At 40.4% G+C, this 21,297-nt stretch overlaps 1 protein-coding gene across 1 annotated transcript in view; it reads left to right on the top strand.

Annotated features, from left to right (window-relative positions):
* Positions 1 to 21,297, top strand: part of LOC121324800 (protein kinase C eta type-like) — a 37,752-nt gene extending 16,455 nt beyond the window's left edge. Inside the window, exons 3-14 of the mRNA XM_041266984.1 lie at positions 986 to 1,139; positions 1,651 to 1,685; positions 2,325 to 2,407; positions 3,615 to 3,744; positions 4,208 to 4,341; positions 4,649 to 4,792; positions 5,210 to 5,383; positions 7,286 to 7,440; positions 17,274 to 17,412; positions 17,798 to 17,986; positions 19,486 to 19,632; positions 19,767 to 21,297. Coding sequence (XP_041122918.1) covers positions 986 to 1,139; positions 1,651 to 1,685; positions 2,325 to 2,407; positions 3,615 to 3,744; positions 4,208 to 4,341; positions 4,649 to 4,792; positions 5,210 to 5,383; positions 7,286 to 7,440; positions 17,274 to 17,412; positions 17,798 to 17,986; positions 19,486 to 19,632; positions 19,767 to 19,916 — 1,634 coding nt within the window. The 3' untranslated portion in view covers positions 19,917 to 21,297. The remainder of the gene's footprint in view (positions 1 to 985; positions 1,140 to 1,650; positions 1,686 to 2,324; positions 2,408 to 3,614; positions 3,745 to 4,207; positions 4,342 to 4,648; positions 4,793 to 5,209; positions 5,384 to 7,285; positions 7,441 to 17,273; positions 17,413 to 17,797; positions 17,987 to 19,485; positions 19,633 to 19,766) is intronic.

Here is a 21,297-nt window from a genome sequence, read left to right as displayed (position 1 = left end):
GTGATTGCTTGACATGAAACTGTTGAGCAGCTGATGACAGATAGGGTACTTTAAAAGCAAAGCATATTAAAGCATAATGCCAGGGTCTCATGTAAAGCTTAATAACATTTCAGTAAAGCTTTAAGGTGTTATGTATGAAACCACATAGGTCCATTTAAAATAAAATGTGCTAACCAGTTTCGTAAACCACAGGACGTTAAAATGAAGGTTAAATATTGATAAAAGGTGGATTTAGTAATGGTGAGACTGAACAGAAACAAAATGACCTGCAGAGATTCATAGGACCATCAACCTTGTATTTATAGCGCATGCATACAAGGACCTCCAGTCCATAGTGCACATTGCGTATGAAGACCTCTTTTAGCTGGTCCAGGGAGCAGTCATTTCAGGAAAGCTTTGAATGTGCCGGGCTGTGTGGGATACACATTGCTTGAGTGGCATACACGTTGACAGAGGGGCATGCTGGGTTCACATTGACAGAGGGGCATGCTGGGTACAGAGGGGCATTGACATTGACAGAGGGGCATGCTGGGTACACATTGACATTGAGAGGGGCATGCTGGGTTGACACATTGACAGAGGGGCATGCTGGGTACACATTGACAGAGGGGCATGCTGGGTACACATTGACAGAGGGGCATGCTGGGTACGCATTGACTGAGGGGCATGCTGGGTACGCATTGACTGAGGGGCATGCTGGGTACAGAGGGGCATTGACATTGAGGGGCATGCTGGGGTACATTGACTGAGGGGCATGCTGACATTGACTGAGGGGCATGCTGGGTACGCATTGACAGAGGGGCATGCTGGGTACGCATTGACAGAGGGGCATGCTGGGTACGCATTGACAGAGGGGCATGCTGGGTACGCATTGACAGAGGGGCATGCTGGGTACGCATTGACAGAGGGGCATGCTGGGTACGCATTGACTGAGGGGCATGCTGGGTACACATTGACTGAGTGGCATGCTGGCTCTTTGTTTTAGATACAGCGACAGCTAATGGACGGACCTTCAAGCACTTCTCCAGGAAGCGTCAGGGAGCGGTGCGGCGGCGAGTGCACCAGGTCAACGGGCACAAGTTCATGTCAACCTACCTGCGCCAGCCGACCTTCTGCTCGCATTGCAGAGACTTCATCTGGTAAGGGTCTTTCCACCCCATTGAGCATACTGTTTCACCACATCAAGCCCTTCTCATACGCTGCACTCAGCATAGTAAATATATTCATTATGAGCCCATTAAGCCATTGATCTCATTTGAGGACAAGTCACTTCATCATCATTTTTTGGAGAATTTTTTAACTGTCATCTACCTGCTATTTTAATTGTCTCTTTACCTATATTGTTTTTAAAAAATACTATAATTTTGTTAAAGTGTAAGTGTAAATATATAAAAATTACATAAATACAGCTTGTGTGTGTGTGTTTTTTCACCAATACAATTAATTTGGTACTTGTTGAGTTTAAAGAAAAAAACAACAAAAAAAACACTGAAGACAATACTACCACCTGAAGCAAGCAAAAAGCAACTCAACACAGTAAATCAGCAACGATAAGTAATTGAGCTACTAATAATATCCACAACACTGTGCCCTGTCTTTAAATGCCTGTTTTAATATCACTCAGTTCGTTTTCATTTTGTTTTATTGCAGGGGAGTGTTTGGGAGACAGGGGTATCAGTGTCAAGGTATGGTACCTTTTCTGTGAGCAGCTGCTGCTATTTTAATCCATTATTTTGTTAATGTACTGAGAGCTTCAAATTGTTCCTAATGCTTCTGTATTTTAAGTAGGCCGAATGGGCAGGGACTGAGTCACCTCCCTGCACTACAGCATCCCCTAGTGGCCAGTCATTCATTAAGCTCAACAGATCTCTGCAGGGCTGGCCTTTGTCGTCCAGGGGCCAGTAGCTCACCCACGTCCTCTGATTTTATAATTATAATCAGACATCTGTAGAATTCCTGTATCTACAGATGTCACATTTCTGTTTTTCATCATATCTGTAGAATAGCTTATCCTCTTGTGATGAACTTTGATATACTTTGCACAAGTCATAGAGGGCATTGAAATAACTTATTGCTGAACTGCTTTTTAATGTGACTGACAAATGTGCTGATCGAAGCTTATCTCACTCCGTCAAACCACAGAGCAGTTCAGCATTCCTGCAAGTAAATCCATGTATTATCAGATCTGCTAAATGGGAATCTTATACTGCGCCCGTCCACTGGATCATCCATCAGTTGAAACCCTTTCCCGTCAATGCCAGTGTTTTTAAATAGCAAACCAGTAGGGGTCCTTCTAATGCGTTTGTGTCACTTCTGGTTTTCAGTCTGCACGTGTGTCGTGCACAAACGATGTCACCAGCTCATTGTCTCGGCGTGCCCTCGCATGAAAAAGCCTGCAATCGAAGAGGTAATGAAATTTAAGTTACATTTTTAAATTCGCAGATCTTAAATTAAAAAAAATAAAACAGTAAACAAAAGTCATTAACTGACAGCACGACATCCTCTGCGTTCTCCCAGCCTCGAGGTTTTCACTAGCTGTGTTTCTGGAGGGGAGGTTCACACGTGAATGTTTGCTCTGTGGTATCGATATTAGATATGAATTCTACCTCTGCAACTGACAGTGTGGGCCTTTTAACAGACCTCTGCTTGCAGTTGGTTTACCAGCGGTGTTCAAAAGTCCTTAGCATAATTAAAGAGGAGACAATTATCTATCTAGACCAAGATATTTAGTGAGAAAGTAGTCTTGAGCGTAGATATCCGGCAACAAACTCCCATCCCATTGTACTGCTTTCCTAGAAAAAGGAGAACATTTTGGAGTGCCAGTCTACTTGTGAGATGTCTTGCTCATGAATATACATGGCATATTCTTTAAGGAGATGATTATCTGTTGAGAGATACCAGGGTATTTTGGAAATAAGGGTTCTGAGTGAGGAAACATGGGCAATACAGTCCACACCCCTAGCCTTGCTGTAAATCATTTGTTGTTGCCAAACTTTTGAACGCTACTGTGGTTAAATAGTGAACAAATGCACTTGCTCAAATGTCAGTTAGTAAAAATTTCTCTGCTGCCCCCTCACTGTTGATGCTGGTACTAAATGTACTACTAATGACATGTCTGTACAGCAAGTGATACACTCTCGTTTGTGTTGGGTGCTGTACTTGGTAGTCACTGCAATTACATTAATCGGTGTAAGATCAACATTTTAATTGAAAAGTAAGTATTAGATAGGTTCGATGAATGGATGTAAGTAAGTTGTATTTAACACTATTAAACAAACACTTATAGATCATTTTTTTAAATGAAAGATAAAGTGTTCAGTTAACTGTAATACACAGAGATCAGTGGTAGATTGAGTGTCTGCTACCACAGGTTGGTAGTATTTGTGTGATTTCTATATGAAGTTTCAAGTAAGGTAAGGCAGATTATAAGGACCTGTTTTAGCTTCCATAGGACCATTTAGCTCTAGGAGGAATTGATGTAAATATGGGTATCTGCCATGTGCACATTTACAAACAATCAGGTGTTCCACACATCATTCATTTTATAAATGTATAGTGCAATTCACTGGGCAGCAGTGTGTGAGATCATGCAATGCACTCTTCTGTGTTTGCAGGCAACTAACCAAGGCTTCAGCATCAACATCCCTCACAAGTTCAAGATTCACAACTTCAAGGTGCCCACATTCTGTGACCACTGCGGGTCTCTGCTGTGGGGTCTGCTGAAACAGGGCCTGCAGTGTAAAAGTGAGCACCTTTCATTCGCTAAGCTGAAAGGATACAAGCAATTACCAAGCTGTAGTTTGGTGTCTATACTGGGATCAAATAAATGGTCCGTTTTATTTTTTATTTTAAACGTTACATTAATTCTACACAGGGACTATCCAACCAGAACGTAATTGTACAACATATTTCTGACACCCAGTGGCAAACACTGTTGTGATATATGATTCCCAAACTAAATGGGCAGCTGAAGTAATCCCAACAGTATTACCTGGGGGTGGGGGAGGAAGTAAATAACAGATATTGTTAACTGCTTTACAATCCGTAAAAGACTGAAGCGAAACTGATGCGGTGCAGTATGTCTTGACAGAAGAATAAAAACACTTTACACTCTGCTTGTTTTAAAACTTGTTTTAAGTCGGCTGCTGTGTCTAACAGAGAGGAAAAGGGGAGCCTTTGTGACGGCGTTTCCATTTCTTCATTCCAGATTGCAAAATGAACGTGCACATCCGATGCAAGGGAAACGTGGCTCCCAGCTGCGGAGTGAACAGTGTGGAGCTGGCCAATAGACTAGCGGAGATGGGGCTCCAAGCCGGAGGACTCTCCAAAAGGAACTCTTTGGTACTTATTTATTTCTTTTCTGCACCTATGGGACAGACCTTTCGATTTTAGTCTTGTTTTTCTTTATTTATTATACTAGGATATACCGGTACGTACATTTATTTATTGCGTATTGCCGCTATTATCTATTTATTTTGCAAATGATCCAATTTAGCAGTAATTGACTGTATTTATTGTAACTCAGTTATCCTCATATACTGTTCATTGCTACAAATGTTGACCATCCTGAGAGTTGCCACAAGGTGGCAGTCCATTGTCTATCACATGTGAAAATATCCACGGTATATGTTCTGTATTATTTCTACAGGCAAGTAATAATAACAGCAGTGAAAAAGGATCCAGAAAAGTAAGCAAGAAGGAGAATCAAACGAATAACAGCAACACAGAGCAGAAGTTAGGCATTGGAGATTTCACCTTCCTTCAGGTTCTGGGAAAAGGCAGCTTTGGGAAGGTTGGTAGTCCTTGATTTTTATTTAATCTTGCTCTGTTTCTTATTGAGATCATGCCATGATTCCCTCCATTGTCTTGTGACCTTCCCATTTATGTTTTAAAATTAATTTTAAAAATGAATCAGCGGAGGTGTACCTCCTATTTACAGCATCACTGTGGTGATGAGAGCTACACACAGCTGTGTAACAAGGCAATACCATGAGACTTTTCTATTGCTGTCAATCTGACACATTCCTGGTTTCCTGGATGTTTATAGCGCAACTTTCAAGAACTGATTTCTTGAGGGCCACCTATTCACCCTCACATCTTTTTCTCTGCAGTAACCCTTTGTTTCAAAGTGATTTCAGTGTTGTCTCCGTGGCTGCAGTGCATCCTTCATCTTCTAACCCAGCCCCTGTGCCTTTACCTTGCCCTGCAGGTGATGCTGGCCAAGCAGAAAGACTGTGAGCGGGTGTTTGCAGTCAAGGTGCTGAAGAAGGACATTATCCTGCAGGATGATGATGTGGAGTGCACTATGACTGAGAAGAGGGTCCTGTCGATGGCAGGGAGCCACCCCTACCTCACCCAGCTCTTCTGCTGCTTCCAGACACCAGTAAGGGACAGCTTGCATGCATATCTACCCGAGAGTCCACGTAGAAAATCTAAAGATATTACTTAAGGGTCATCCCAGAATATGTCTGTCAGTCTCTTCAGTGATTTCTAGAAATTCTTTTTTTTTTTTTTTTTTTTTTTTTTTAATAAAGTAAAACACGTTTGAAAAATGGTTTCGTTGAGGTCTAACTTGGCCTTTTTGTCCAAATGACATTTAGACCACGTTCTCACCATGTGGGGCATGAGTTGCAGTTTGTTCTTTTGCATGAACTCGACACCTGCCCTGGCGTCATGTTCTCAGTCGCATATGGTTTATGAATCGTCAGCCACAGAGGAAACATCTACCCGGATTTTGGTCCATCAACAGAGAGTGTTCTTTTACTTTTTGGTATTTTTAAATGATGCGTGCTGAAAGGCACTGCTTCACTGATTGATGGGAATAAATCTGTGTTTGTGTTTGTCTATTTCATCAATGCACTGGGCAGACATTGGAGAAATATTAGCTGCTTGATCCTGCATTACCAGCAGGGGTCGATAAAGGGCAAGAAATGTTCAAAAAGAATAATACTTCTCTTCCAAGGTTATCATTATGTGTGGTTAAATTATATAAAATTGACAATTAAAGTCTTAACGTCACTGTTGGTATTTGAAAGTGTGAGGTCAGGAATTATTTTTTTATTATTATAATTTTGAAGCTGCGTGCTACACAATAAGGTTCAATTTTACACTGAAATATATCCAATGTGCAGCAGTATTCCACTACCAAAGCCTTCTGTGCACTTTTCAACAAAACAAACCCACAATATGTCACTGTGAGGCACTTGGGGGAAGGGGGTGTTACACATGATGCATCAGTGCTGTTGCTCAGGTTATTTTAAACATGCGGTAACCCCCCCCCCCCCCCCCAAAAAAAACCCATACTTTTTAAACAGTATTGGGCTCTTTACCTTGTAATGCGTATATTAAACCAGTTGAATAATGGATTTCTTGTCAGTGTCACATTAGCGTTTTTCTGCCGGCACCAAAAGGCTTTCGTCTGAAGTAACACTTGAATGCTGTTTGATTAACACTGGCTTCATACATATCTAGTCTATTGAGGTGGCATCCTTCAGGTTTTGGCTGACAGTAATGTTTTCACACATTTATGAGAGAAGGGTGGGTACCTTGCATCGCCTCAAATGTGTTTAAATGCATAACAAAGGCAAATTGTTACGTGTTTAAACACATGGAAATATATCTGTAATACAGCTGGGAGCCCAACAGTTTTAAAGCACATGATAGTAGGTACTGGATACTACAAAGATATTGTAGATGGGTTCCTCCTACATAGAGGAATCCAATATAACTTGCTTGACAGGCAAGAGTTTAGTGTTTTGTGTAAAGCACAAACCTTCCTAGGCAACAGTGCTGTGAATCCAGTTTGTTAAGGGCAATGGTTGCTTTGTTTCTTTAAAGACAGCTGTGATCAAGATTAAGGGTCTAGTAAACAGGCAGCAGTTTTACATTTTCTTATGCAACTTTAGTGACCATGTTGAAAGCATTTGGAAATGATGAGGATTAAATTTACTGTAAACTGAAAATGACTTAATCATAAAGTTGGTAATCCCAAGTAAGAGTCACTTATTACAATGAGTAAAAATATATATATATATATCTCAATCTACTCACACAAGTCACACATTACTAATTACTACAACAGTAACTGCTGCTGCCCATTTTTATAACAAATCTGTACAGTACATGTAGCTGCACAGCTAGCTTCAATTAAAACTCAATTGCATTGGAATCAAAAGCCCAAGGTGCTTTACAGCAATAAGCGACCTTCTTAGTTCTGCAGATGCATGGAATAAGCAGCTATTCAAGCCACCTGTTTTAAAAATGTATGTTTTGTGCCCTGTTGCAGGATCGGCTGTTTTTCGTGATGGAGTTTGTGAACGGTGGCGACCTCATGTTCCACATCCAGAAATCTCGGAAGTTTGAGGAACCCCGCGCCCGGTTTTACACGGCTCAGATTACCTCGGCACTCATGTTTCTGCATGAAAGAGGAATTATTTACAGGTAAGGCTGGGCAAGCGGTGCTTTAACAGAACTCTCGCTCACTTCAACTTTTCAATAGAGAAAATCTTAGTGGAAGAGATTAAATATGACAGGAAATTCTGAGGCTTCACGTGAAAGACTGTGTTTAAGAAGAACTTACTAACTGGCTCAGTTCACATGACACACACACACACACACACACACGCGGTGCTGTATAGGAATAGTGATTCAGAGAAAAAAATAAAGAAACAAAGTCCCTGAAAAATACATTTTTGGAAAGTTTTATAGCAAAAACATGTCACACCACCAGGGTTCTTCACATAAACAACAAGACAGTTGAGGAGCTGCTTCCTTGGTGATAAATTCAAATATCGTCTCTGCACACAGTTTCTAATGGCATGTTGTATTTAGACTATCAATATAGCTTAATTCTCTTCTTACTGTGTGTGTCGGGAGAGTTGAAAGACCACAGTAAGCCTTTGAAAACTCCTACCTCCACCTTCTGAAAATTGTACTGCACAGCCACCAATCCCAAGATTCCCAGTACTTCTACAACCCCGCTGTGTAACGGCATAGTGGAATGACATGATACCCATTCAGATCAATTCAGAATTTAATACAACTGTATCTCCAGTCTGATTCATCTTGCTTAAAGCTGCATAATTTAAGGAACTTCAATGATCTTATCGGCAGTTTTTTTTTTTTCCAAGAAGAATACCATGGATTCTCTTTTGGTTGTTTGTCGCCCATCCAGTAACATGTCGCCACTCTGCAGTGACTGTGCTGTGGACCATAAGGGTTCACCCTATGGGAGGTACCGATTGCTGCGTAATACTTCTGCCCTCTATTTACAGCTGCAGTTTAGCCTTGCACTTCATACAGATCGCTGACATGTTATCATCATTTTCAGGGCCAGGAAGCCAACAGTAAGCTGACATGAAGGGGTACTGCCACTGTCTGTGAAGGATTTAGGTTAGGCTTTATAGGTGAGATTCTTCCAAACTGTCTTTTGACGATGTCGGTATCCTGCCCGGATCATTAAAATAAAAAATGATTCTAAGAGATTCTGTTATTTAGAATGACCTGTCATGCTGGCATCCGGTATATTCCACCTACAGGCTTTCCTCTACGGCTGGTTTCACAAAACCCAGGATTAGTGCTAACTGGGAGTTTCGAAACAGCTGAAAGTCTTGAAAACTAAACTAAAAAGCTCAGTCTTCAGCACGAGAGACGTGACCTCAAAAGGAATGTGTTTGAATGGCTGCAGACATTGAGCTTTAAGTGGAAGTTGCAGGGCAGTGTGTAAAGTAGCCCAGTAGTTTTATTTACCTGGAATGCTTCCAGTCTGCATAGTAACTATATTTCAAAGGTGGATGCAATCAGCACCTCACACGGCATTATACATTATTACTGCCTTTCAAACAAATCTATACTCGGGGGATCCCAGCGCCAAAAGACATCGTATTTCCGTGAGAGAGTAATTCAACACATCCCTAACATTCTTTAAAACCAAGTTATTGTCCTTGCTCAAAGGGAAAGATTGAAGACATTTATAAGAGTGAAGAGTGCTTTTAAACACATTTGGTTTTCAATCAGTCTCTAATCTATTGTGTCCAGTAGCTTAAAAGTACACTGTATACCACTGTAATAATACTTTCCTGTAAGTGAGGTATAGCCCTCAAAGGCTGCCAGCATTAATAGTTGTTTCAGACTCTTAATGACGGCATGGCATTATTGTGTCCAGTAGAACCAGATGGAGAGGCACATAGCTTCCATGGTTTAAAAGCCCCCTCTCCCTCAAATCAACGTCTGCTGAGATGTGTTTGTAATGTAGGAAGCAGAGTAGTTATGTTATGCAATCTTGACTTGTTTCTTAACCTTTGATCAGAGATGTTCATGTTTTCTAAATTGAGAAAATGAAAGCTCATGCAAACTCTGTTTGATGTAGAGGGTTTTAGGCCTAATGCTGTGCTGGTCATGTGGGTAATCAGCTTGGGCTTCCTTGGTGAGCCATCCGATTAGCTTGATAAAACTGCTGTGGTTTAAAATTAAAACTGCTGTCTCCATGTCAGCAGGAAAAAACACAAGACACTGTAATACAGAAACTCAAAGTCATACATACTGGAGTGGGTCATACACAGTGATATAAATAAATACATTAACAGGATTTGCTCAGTATGGATAAGTTTTCAAAGAGGAGAGACATTAGGTTAAGGAGGCCAGTCAGGGTAATTCAGCTGATGGTGGCACATAATCCCGTCGTTAACAGTGGCACTGATTTAAGTATGGAAGGCATCCAAGGTTACTGAATAGTAGGGTGCAGGAATGATTTGTGGAATACAGAGATTACCTTTTATATCTAATTCTAGGACCGATCATGAGTAACTGAGCTGACCCACAGTCATGTCCACCTGATTTGGATGCGCACACAACTACTGTACTACTTTGTGCAGTATCTCTTCACCTCTGCCTTTTTCAATGGACCAGCTGCTGACAGGCTGATAAGACAAATGCTCGTCTCTTAAAGGTCTTTGTAGGGGCTGGTTAAAATTCACAGCAGTTAAAATGACATGTGCCCTGCAGGAAGGCTCAGTGTTGTTGCTGTGAGTTTAAATTTCTGTCAGCTTTGCAAGGTCATCACCATTTCCTCCGTATCGCTATGATAACTTAGATTTCAGGAAATTTTAAATACCACTAAGAAAAGGAAGTGAAAAGTGTGATAATAAGCCACCAGGCAGGCATTAAAATACCTACTGTAATATACACCAGCACTTTATAAGGACCTGTCTACCCCGATTCGATTTGCTGTGAGGCATGTTCTCCTGGTATACCTTGGGTCCCTTGGTTACTATGTAAGACCGAGTGAATGCTGCAGTTTACTTATACTTTGTTGTGGATCAAGTCCACTCAACAATGCTGCACTTTGTACCCTGTTAGTGATGGCTACTGCTAAGATGATAATGCACCCATCCACCATGCAAGAGTTGTGCTTTCCTTTGAAGGTGTTGTGCAAACTCAGTCGATTTCTCTTTACTAAGCTTATCCTTTTTGTCAATGTCAAAGGGTCCCTCTGAACATCAGATACTGTTTTGTGAGTGACAATATCAAGAGAATAAGCTGAAATATGCTTTACAATATTAGTTGCAGTGCTGTAAAAAGCACTAGCAGGCATTAGCAGATGAGTGTCAGTGGTTGATTAAGGCAATCAGATCAGACATTAAGCCCCTAGTATGAAAGATATTTTGGATAGTGTTTTTTTTTTTTTTTATCCATAATGGAGAGCTGTGAGCGAAACAGTTGCAAATGGTCATGCAGTATGAATACAGACACACGTTTTTAATGCAATGTTTTTGATTTGGATAATTGCACACGTTACAAAACAACAACTGCAGCCACAGAAGCTTTCTTCTAAGTGTTCTTCAGAATAATCTGAGCGGACACTGCAGATCTGGAAGGGAAGCGTTCCTTGTCACATGTCACAGGTGATTTATGTTTTAAGCCACCTGCCTCTCTTTCTCCAGTAAGCTCATTGGGCAAACACTATGTGTACATTTTACTCAGTGTTAATTTACAAAGGGGTCATGTTAGTTGAAGTGCTCAGCCAGTACTCGCAACTCACAACTGCGCTATCTAGTACTCACAAACTTCTGAAGTAAACAATATTGAATATCCAGCCTTTAAATCAGAATTTGGACTGGGTTCAGCAGTTATTTCTTACTGAAGCCAATGTTTGTAACACATGGTTTGGATATGCAGACAACTACTGAATAAAAAAAACTGTAACCTCAAATAAGTTTACAAAAACTACAAATCTGATGTAGAAATTTTTGTGCTCATTAAACATGTTGCAGTCTTAAACACAGCATTGGTTTTTCTTGCATTGTGACTGTACAGTACATGCTTTCACCAAAGACTGCATTTAGATACAGGCACCATTGCTGTGGATCGTCTGCTGCCAGTGTCACTGCCTCAACTCTCATGCAAAGGACCACAACTCAAGTTTTAGTAAGCCCACAATACTTCCTGTTCAGAAATACTAAATGAAAACAGCAGCCCCCGTACTGCTGTAGAGAGATGGATGACATTACAGCCTCATTTTAGCTAATTATAATCCCTGCTCATAGCAAAATTCATGTGGCAGGCTTGAGTGCCTGTAGATACAGTATCTATATACAGCTAGGATTATCTGTGGCAGTCAAGGTCAGTCACAGCCATAAGACAATCAGAAGTTCCTTTAAGCCTGAAGAAAGTAATGTCATTGTATAACACTAAATCTTCTTTTGTGTCAATTACAGTTTTTATAGCTTCACTCGCTGTCTAGCACTGCACTGTAATTCTTCTTGTGAATATAAGAGATAAGTTTAACATGTCTCTGGGCCTGAAGATTATGAAGAAAAGTGATTGGTTTAAGTCTGGGGAATGTTTTTGTTTAGCATCACTCCAGCATGGGTTCGAAATACCCAGACACATTGGCTGCAGTGTTTTGTATTGAAATGTATGGAGCAGTTGTCTTTGGTGGTATAATGGGCCAGTAGTAGGCAGAAAGGATCCTGGGAAAGACTGGGATCCTGAGAAAGTGACTGTACAGGGCCTTCCTGTTTCTTTATCCCTCATGACTACAGTGGAAGTAGACTGAGATGTATGTTCATAGTCTAGTCCATCTGCATAACTGCACACAACCCAGCATCACCTTGAACCAACAGGAAACTAAAATGCTGTGCTTTCCAAAGGAAATACATGCTGACCCGGCTTTGTACTTTCACAGACTGACAAGTGACGGCTTCCTTAGCATTTGGTTCAAGGGCTGCTTCCTCACTCAGGAATTTTAGGGACAATGGTGAAACTCAGAGTAGCAGTATATCCACATCTTGGTTTGAGGGTCATAGTGCTAAATCCTACTTGTACTGTACACTTTTCCATTCATTGTGAAAATACATCAAAAAGCAAGCTGGTTCTTAAGCAAAATTAGTTATACACGGTCCTAAAATTAACCTACTGTATCCAGTGGCGACACGTCGACATGGAATTGGGTAACATTGGAAACTTTAGTATAAGAGCATGACCTACATAGGGCATTGCTATATGTTTGTGAATCATCCTGCTACCGACAGTGAGTAAGACAGGTGTAGTGCAATAGAAGGGATATGAGTCATTAAAATCACCAGACAGGTCTCACCTACTGACTGCTTTTTCAGTGAGCACTGGAGAAGCAAACCTTTTTTCAGTCCACTCATTTCCTGCAACCACATTGCTCAGACTGCATTTTGACAGCGAGTCCACTTGCAGGTGACTTTTAAGAGCTTCTTCTGCATAACGACTGTGACTTGGCAAACAACCACACCTTGTGTTACCTCACCCAGGGCAGGAGTAGACCTGAAGCTATCAGACCTCACCTGTATCAGTCTCCATTAAAGCAGGGAGAAGGGCATTGACAACTCTTATTAATTGTTTGCTGTGAAAGATATGTAGTTCTTATCAAGCTTTAAGCGTTGCTTAAACCACACTAGTGTCATATGGGTCTATGTTAATTGTATAATAGGTGGCAGGTTTTGATAAACTGAATTATTATTTACGCCTGCATTGCCAATAGAATATAGTGTGTCACTGCAGGGAGCTCTTTTCCCATAGAAACACCTGCTCTGCACCAGTAGTCAATTGGCAGATTTAAAATCAAGCCCAAATCAAGCTGCTTGTGTTGTGTACCCAGAACTATATATACTCATTGTTATATTTGCTCCACTATGCTTACTATTGTATTGCCTCTGTATTGTAAAACTATTGTTTTGTTTTGAGCCTTTAGTTGGGCTTTTTTATGTATCCAAAATGTTTGCCTTTTTCAGCCAAAAACTCTAACAGAGACTAACATGAAGGCTTTTAGCTGGCCCATGTGTTTTAAAAAATAAAAATACTAATCATGTACCACTAGTGGACAAATGTTATGTTGTGTAAGGATCTGAAAGAACTAAAGCTAATGAATTATTTTGAAATGAGTCTTTCCCAATGTCTTTGATGAATTCTTTCTTAGTAACAGGAACATGAGAATTGAATGCTGTTATTTTGCATTGCAATGCCAGGACTGCTGATCTGCCATTGGTACAGTGTCTCAGTAATAGATATCTACAGTACACTGTTCAAGGATAGCTCCCTCGTTCCCATAGTACCCCACAGGCAGAGAGATGGATACAGATTCAGAATGACAGGTTGAGATTTAGCTTGGTTGTTAATCCACAGCCCAGGGCAGTTTTTTTTTCTATCCAGCACAGAGCCTGCATGGCAGATTCATGAATGCTCTCTGGCTTTTCTATTTTTTTGCTCATCAAAACTAATTACTAGTGAAGCTGTTGGGCTACATGGTACATTTGTTACATTGGATAAGTCATTGATGTCAGACTAATGGAATCCAAGCTTAGTACTTGCACATTCATAGGGTTGCATGCTGGGCTAAAAAGGTCCTTATTCTCTGAAATAGTTCTTCCTTCACACTGTCGAACAAGAGCTCTGCCTTTTGCAATGGGCGTATTTAAAAAAAAAAAAAAAAAAAAAAAGGGGGGGGGGGGGGGGAATTGGCAGTAGTTATAACGTTAACTTATTAATTGCAACAAACATTACATTTTCAATGAATAAACTGTAGCTTGCCAAGCACCAGGAAATAAAAACATGACCCTGTCTAAACTAATATGTTTTGAGTAAGGTGAGGTGTCTTTAGGGTTATTGCTGTTTGCACTGCTGATAACATGTCTCAATGAAGAGGATAAAGAACTTTGTTCTTTTACATGCGTGAGGCGCCACCAAATAGTTAGAAGCCCCTGATAATGCGCCTTAATGTCATTGTTTGAGTCGTGATGAAGATTGGTCCTTGGTATTGAATAGGCTCTATGCGTCAGTAAGTCCAGTATTGATTCCAATGGCTAATCTGACCTCTTTCACCATGGCCATCTCTGTCTCTACGTAATGCATAATCCAATCTGACTGCCTAGAAATGGACTGCTGCAGTGTGCTAGGAAATAGCATGACCATCATAATAATGTACAGCAGTTACATATCCAGCTATTTGTCAAAATTATTATAATGCATTTTCTGCTGCAATTTAAACAGCAGTCGTTTTGTTCATATTGGCATTAACAAGGAGCCATGGCTTTATATTCCTGTCTCAGGGTCTTAGGCAAGCTATTTTTCAGCATCCTGATTAAACTCAGTGAAAAAGACACCACCTGGAGCCTTGCTGTGCAATTCTCTGACAGTGGAGACGCAAGAGAACAGAGTGTAAGACATGACAGGATTCTTCTAGACATGCTAGGACAAGCCTGCAAGCACTGCAAGGCTGCTGTGGATGGTGCAGCTTGCACGCATTCCATACAGCAGTGAAATATGAATTAGGGTGCATATTAAAGGTGATTCAGCATTTGCAAGTCCAAACCCTCTTTTAGTAACTGGACAATGAGCCTGACAATGTGAGCATGTCTCAGAGCGAGGGAGCAGCTCAGTCTCCTTCCTACAAAGTTGCCTGATAAAGCTGACTTTTGTCTCTTTGAAGGACAAGTCAATGCTACTAAAAAGTTAAGTTGACCTCGAACCTCTCTATCTTATCGTGCTCGTATTTGAGTCAGGATTGTGTAAGTGGGAGGGACCCCCCTTCACAATGCTCTGAGATAGTGTCCTTGACTTTGGCTATTTAGAGAGATGTGGCTAGTAACATTGCTCCACCACTTACCACATGCAAGATAATTGCATGTGGTAAGCACACAAAGCAAACCTTTTCATTTCATCCACTGGAGTATTTTATAAGTATTACAAATGTATTGTTGGTCTAATTTGGTTTCCTGTCATTTTCCTCTTATGACATATTTTTGAGCCCTTCCAATTGGACATTAATCAGTAGTAATTTGCATATCATTTTTGCAGGGGTTCAGAGCTGTAAAAAAAAAAAAGCAAGATCTAACCATTTCTATTCAGCAGTTAAAATAAAATAAAACCTGACAATGTTTTACTTTCAAAAAAGAAAATCGCTTATCAGAAACATGGATAGGACTTAAATATTGAACCTGTTCTTTACCTCCTGAGTGTCAGTTCAGTTTTAGCCCTATCGTACATCACCAGTATTTGACAGCTATTCAGGGCGTGTTGTCTTTCTTCAGCCCACGTTCTGTCATATAGGTGTAGCATCCCACAGAAACTTTACAATGGTCTTTCAGTCCTGTGTTGGCAGTCTTACAGAGACGCCACTCTTAGAGATGCCACGCATTGAGAATGGCTGCTCACTTAACTCTCCAGGGAAGGGTGGAGGCACAGTAACCACGCTTTGTTGTGCAGAAACACGATTTTACTTGGCCTGTAGTGCGAGACCTCTTCAAGTCAGAAGCTCAGCAAATTATTTTTCTTACTAATATCAAGATAGATTCCTGTGCACTGCCTCAGTTTCTCGCTAAGTGCTCTCTCTTGCACCACATCTGTTGCTTGCATGAAGTAACATAGCAACCACAGTGCACACAATGCATGAAAAAAATGTCTCTGCTTACAATTCGCCATCAGATTCTGTCGTTGGATTTAAATGGTTGCAGTATTCAAAAATGAGATGAAAAATATACACAAAGTAGCACTGCATACTGTCAACACTAAACACTACGCTCCATAAATATTGATGTCAGAAAGTATATATAATAGATACAGATCTGCTTGAGAGGCAGGGCATGAGCTCAGTTTGCCCTGTTACACTGTTACTTTGCTTCTGTCAAAACTGATAACGCAGTACTTGGTACCCTTGATTTGGTTGAATTTGCTTGCTTGTCAACAAAATGACACTGACATAATTGGTACATAATCATTAAGCACTGCCTGCAAGTTACATTTGTATGTATGATCACTTCTCTCATAGATTAAATATTTAATTTCCTGCATGTCTTAACTAAACTGCCACTTGTGCGCAGTAGTAGTTTTAGTCCTGCCTCACAGGTTTTGGCAGCATTTATTCCTCATTTGTCCAACTAATTGTTAAACATGTTAATAAGCATTCTGCTTAACCAGCCCCATTAGATTACCTGTTTAAAATATCAGATGCCTTTTATTAGCATATGGGTCTTCCACTTTTTCTTTCCAAGACCAACAACATCAGTGCTTCTCTCGTTAAAAGTCTTATGTGGTTGTCATAGGTTGTTTCAAATAGTTCCATATTTTCAAATTCCATTCCCCTGCCATAAGTTATCCAGTGGACTGCCTCTCTGTAAATAGGTCTTAAATTCCACATAAATGTAATCAGTGTAATTCTTATTCACTCGCCATGGTAAAGTACATGCATTCCCTGGATGGGTCAGTAATGTGCTAAATAGAGAGGGAGGGAGGTCATAACCTTTGACCTCTTGCAGTTTGGCTGTGTTTTTTTTTCTTTCTTTAACAATCAATATCTTTCAAAATCTGAAAAATAACAAGCCATCAAAGGATGGCCTTTCATACTCTTTTTTTTTTTTTTTTTTTTTATCGGCTCGTAGACCTCTTTTATGGACAAAATATGTATTCTTTGTTTGGGTAATTAGTATTGCATTCAAATTCACTGTGCACAGAGGCCCGTAGGTGAAGCACTGAATCCTGTGAAATCCTGATACGCTTCCCCTCCTCCCTTCTCAAAGCTGATTTTTCAGAAGTCTTTTAGAATGTGATTTTTCAGGAATAGTTAGTAAAGAGGCAAATAATGATTTTGCCAGAAAGAACAATAGAAACGTTCTACAGAACCCACCTAATAAGGTGTTAAACAGGTAAGAAGTGCAGTGTCAGGTAAACGCAGATGAGATATGAAGTTTTCCTTTGCAGTGCTCTTCAATTTTACTGGAATCTATACTTGACCGCTTGCTTGTCTTTTACAGAGACCTAAAATTGGACAACGTGTTACTGGACAAGGATGGCCACTGCAAGCTAGCTGACTTTGGAATGTGTAAAGAGGGAATCTTTGAAGGAGTCGAGACTGGCACTTTCTGTGGAACTCCAGACTACATTGCTCCAGAGGTACAGCATGCACAGATAGCACTTTGCCAGATAGCATGATGGGAAACCAAACAAGCAGCCGATGAAATTCCAAAGCAGATTCCAAACTAGAAGCAACTGTGACTGCTGTTGATTGATATGACATGTGGTTTGGAGCTGCAGTTTCATGTTTACTCTCAGATACCTGTAAGACTGTTCTACTTAGTTCCCATTGGATACCACCCCCCACCCTCCCCCTACCCCAACAGATTGCTGTTGGATTTAACAAAAAAAGGAAAAAGAGTTTGCAAATTTATTCATCTAAGAATGTGTAACTTGTAAAATGTCAGCCTTGCCTTGAGGGTGAGAGTTAGAAGTGTGATGATGCTGTCTGTGCAGTGACCGTCCCCCTGTGTCTGGTGCTCAGATTCTGCAGGAGTTGCTCTACGGCCCCTCTGTTGACTGGTGGGCTCTAGGAGTGCTGCTCTACGAGATGCTGTCGGGACACGCCCCCTTCGAGGCGGAAAATGAGGACGATCTCTTCGAGTCAATCCTGAACGAGGAGATCAGCTATGCAGCCTGGCTGAGCCAAGACTCTGTGGACATTCTCAAAGCAGTGAGTTTACAACAGCAGCCTGTGTGCCAGCTCAGAGAAAAACCACAAGTTTGGACTTCTCTATTGCTAACTGGAAATGTTACAAGACTAGTAACTAACATCTTGCATTGCGTTCTTGTTCTTGCTAAATATTTGGCACTAAATGAAAACGGAGAGATATTATTTCATACCAAAAAAGATTAACCAATAGGATAGGATTGTTTTTTATTATCCACACCATTGTACAGAATGTTAGAGCTGTTATTATCAACTATTAATATATTTTCAATTTACAATGGTTGGTGATTCCCTTGATATACCTTGCTGGATATGAAACTGCCATGCAGCTAGCTAATCAGCGCTATGTTTTCTGCAGAAGATACACTAGCAGCTGTAAAAGAGAAACACTTAAGGTAAATTAAAACTTGCTTCCAAGAGTTAAAGTCCACAAAAATGGGGGTGTTGCTAACATAAGATGACTCAATCTAGTTTAAAAAGACCTGTTTGGGGGGATTTTGGCAAAATGAGAGCAGAATTACCCTGTAAGCCTGCTTTGTGTGTGTAGGAGATTTCATGATTAGAACCACTGCAGCCTGGGGGTTTCATTCTCCAGCTGTTGCCCTCAGCTAGCTTGCCAGTGCACCCAACCTTTGTTACATAAATATGTTAATACAGCATCGATGGGCACGGCTAAAAATAAACGGCTGCTAAGAAGCAGCTTCGGCTCAGATGCACTTAAAAGTGCTCTCCCTCCTTTTAAAGTGTTTTATAATTAAGATTGAATGAACAGCAAAAATCATTCAAAGCAGGAATATTGCATTGGTTCAGTAAAGCGCTGTATAGTGTAGTGTATTAAACACTTCAATTGGAATAGCAGTATTGTATCTAATTGAGATGGAAAGCAAAATAAATTCAGAATGGATATTAGAAACGCAGTGATGGAAATAAGCCGCCTATTACACAGCAGTTTGAGCCAGTCCAGGGTTCACTGCGATCTTGCACCTGAGATTACTGTAACTGGGGAAACCACAGGGAAGAAAAGCTCAGGTGGACCTTAACAAGCTCGTAGTAACACCTACAATCTAATTTCCATCCCTGCGCCTGTATATTTCAGGGATGTTCAGATTTGTGTTTTGCGTGTTCTACTCACATACCAGAAACCCTTTTGGGCCTACATCGTATATAACAGAACACAGAAAGCAGTGCTCCATTCAAACTGCATACCAGCAGCAATTATACACTCCGTTAACTGCCTTCAAAGTGCTCCAATAATGTAACTGTGGTGATTGTAAGAGAGAAAATAGGATTTGAGCAGTTTGGCCAAACTAATGCTTAGTTATGATCATTTTATTTTTAAAGAACTGCTATGCCTGTGTTTTATGAACAATCCACAGTTTTCTGCATAAACTGCTCACTATTACTAACTGGGGATCTTGTCTGAAGTGGCCTTTTCCCTATTGTCCAGATCATTCAACTCTTCCTCACATGTAGACTGTAGTAACAGTGTCTTCTCTCCACAGTTCCTGACTAAAAACCCCAGCAGGAGACTTGGTTGTGTGCCGTCCCAGGGTGGGGAGAGTGTGATCCCGATGCATCCGTTCTTCCGAGAAATCGACTGGGAATTACTGAACCGGAGACAGCTAGAGCCACCTTTCAAACCTAGAATCGTAGGTGTCCGTTTCATTTTTATTTCTCAGTTTGTAGCTAAGCACAAGCTCAGTGTGAGCCAGAGGTGTTGCTTTCCACAGGTCATCTGTCACATCACCCTGCTCATTCAATTTAATTCATTCATATTTCCCAGAAATCTCCCCAGGATGTCAACAACTTCGACCCAGACTTCACCAAAGAGGAGCCAGCTCTGACTCCCATTGAAGACACGATGATCCAAATGCTGAACCAAGACGAGTTCAAACATTTTTCATTTACATCGCGGGACTTGATTGATACTTAAAGGACAAACTCAGAATTCAGTGAGCGAACCTCAGAGTGGTGTAACAGAGGAGAGAAAAAAAAAGGACATTTCTTCTTCTATCGCATCCTCCTGGCTTTTAAAGGCATTCAAGCACTGTGTCAAAAAAAAAACCCAACAAAAACACCTTGGGTCATGTCAAACTAAATTAGATTTAGTGAAATGCTGTATGTACAGTACTTGAATTTTTATTTGTAAAATAGGATTTTTTTTATATATCTGATTTAGAATGAAATTGCGTTTTTATTGTTTAATGTGTGTTATGCTCCTGTTTGTTCCTTTAGGCCGAATGCTTTTATAAAGAAGTGAACGACTTGCCTAATTGACAGATGTTTGTGAATGGAGGTAAACAATGGGGCCTAAATGCAAATGAATAGAATGGATAGCTGGTAAGAACATGATGATTGATGATTGGTTGTAAACATAAGGCCTTCATATTCAATGAAATGATATTGAAGATACTATAGCATTGTGTGCATCTATAGCATACACCTCCACACTTAAACTACCTATCAGGTTACCTGTAACAGCAGGGGTTCAAACCACCAGTAGGCTATAATCAGTATTATTATCTCATTTATTACTCCATTCTTTGGATTGTATAGCAGATTTTGGAATTGGATCTCATTTGTAACCAAAACTGATGTGCCAGTGGGGTTTGGCATGGAACATGGACCCATGCGTGTGATGGAAGGGCAGAGGGAGAGCATCTTACACGAGACACAAAGCTTCACAGGGTTAAAAGTCAAACGGCTCGTGTAAAAGTTAGCATTCATTTTTAGAAGGCGTCGTCTAATATTTTCTCTTCGTTGCTGTATAATATGAAAATAAACTGACTTCACTGTAGGCTTGGACATGTTTGAACTTAAATACCTATTTGAATTCCAGTGTTTAAGAAAATTGATGAAAATCTATTCTTGGACATGCAAATTATTAGCAGTAACTGTATACAGAATATTTTTTTTGTTATTTTTCGTGACCTAACGATGATACCGCTACTGTTATTCAAATGAACCTGGTTGAGCCTAAATAAACAAAACAACTGAGGACAAATTCAGGGCTATTTTCTGAAGCCTTGCAAGTCCCAGGGTTATTTATTTATTATACAGCAGTCAAGAACAGCTATTGCAATCGTCTCTGTAGGTGAGAACTGCGAACACCCTTCCGAGATTTCTGTACAGACTGTGCTCAGGTAACTCTTAGGCATTGTTTTTCTCTTTTCAGGTTTTGTATTCAGTCATATCAAGTACGTGTTTTAGAAAATAAACCAACTGTGAAACTCAGTGAGTCAACATTTCTTTATGTATATATTTATATATAGTACAGCTTGGGCCACATGTTTAACATCACCTAGAGTTTTAAG

Source organism: Polyodon spathula, chromosome 12, assembly GCF_017654505.1.
Source record: "Polyodon spathula isolate WHYD16114869_AA chromosome 12, ASM1765450v1, whole genome shotgun sequence".
NCBI lineage: Eukaryota > Metazoa > Chordata > Actinopteri > Acipenseriformes > Polyodontidae > Polyodon > Polyodon spathula.
This window is presented reverse-complemented; position numbering and strand designations above follow the sequence as displayed.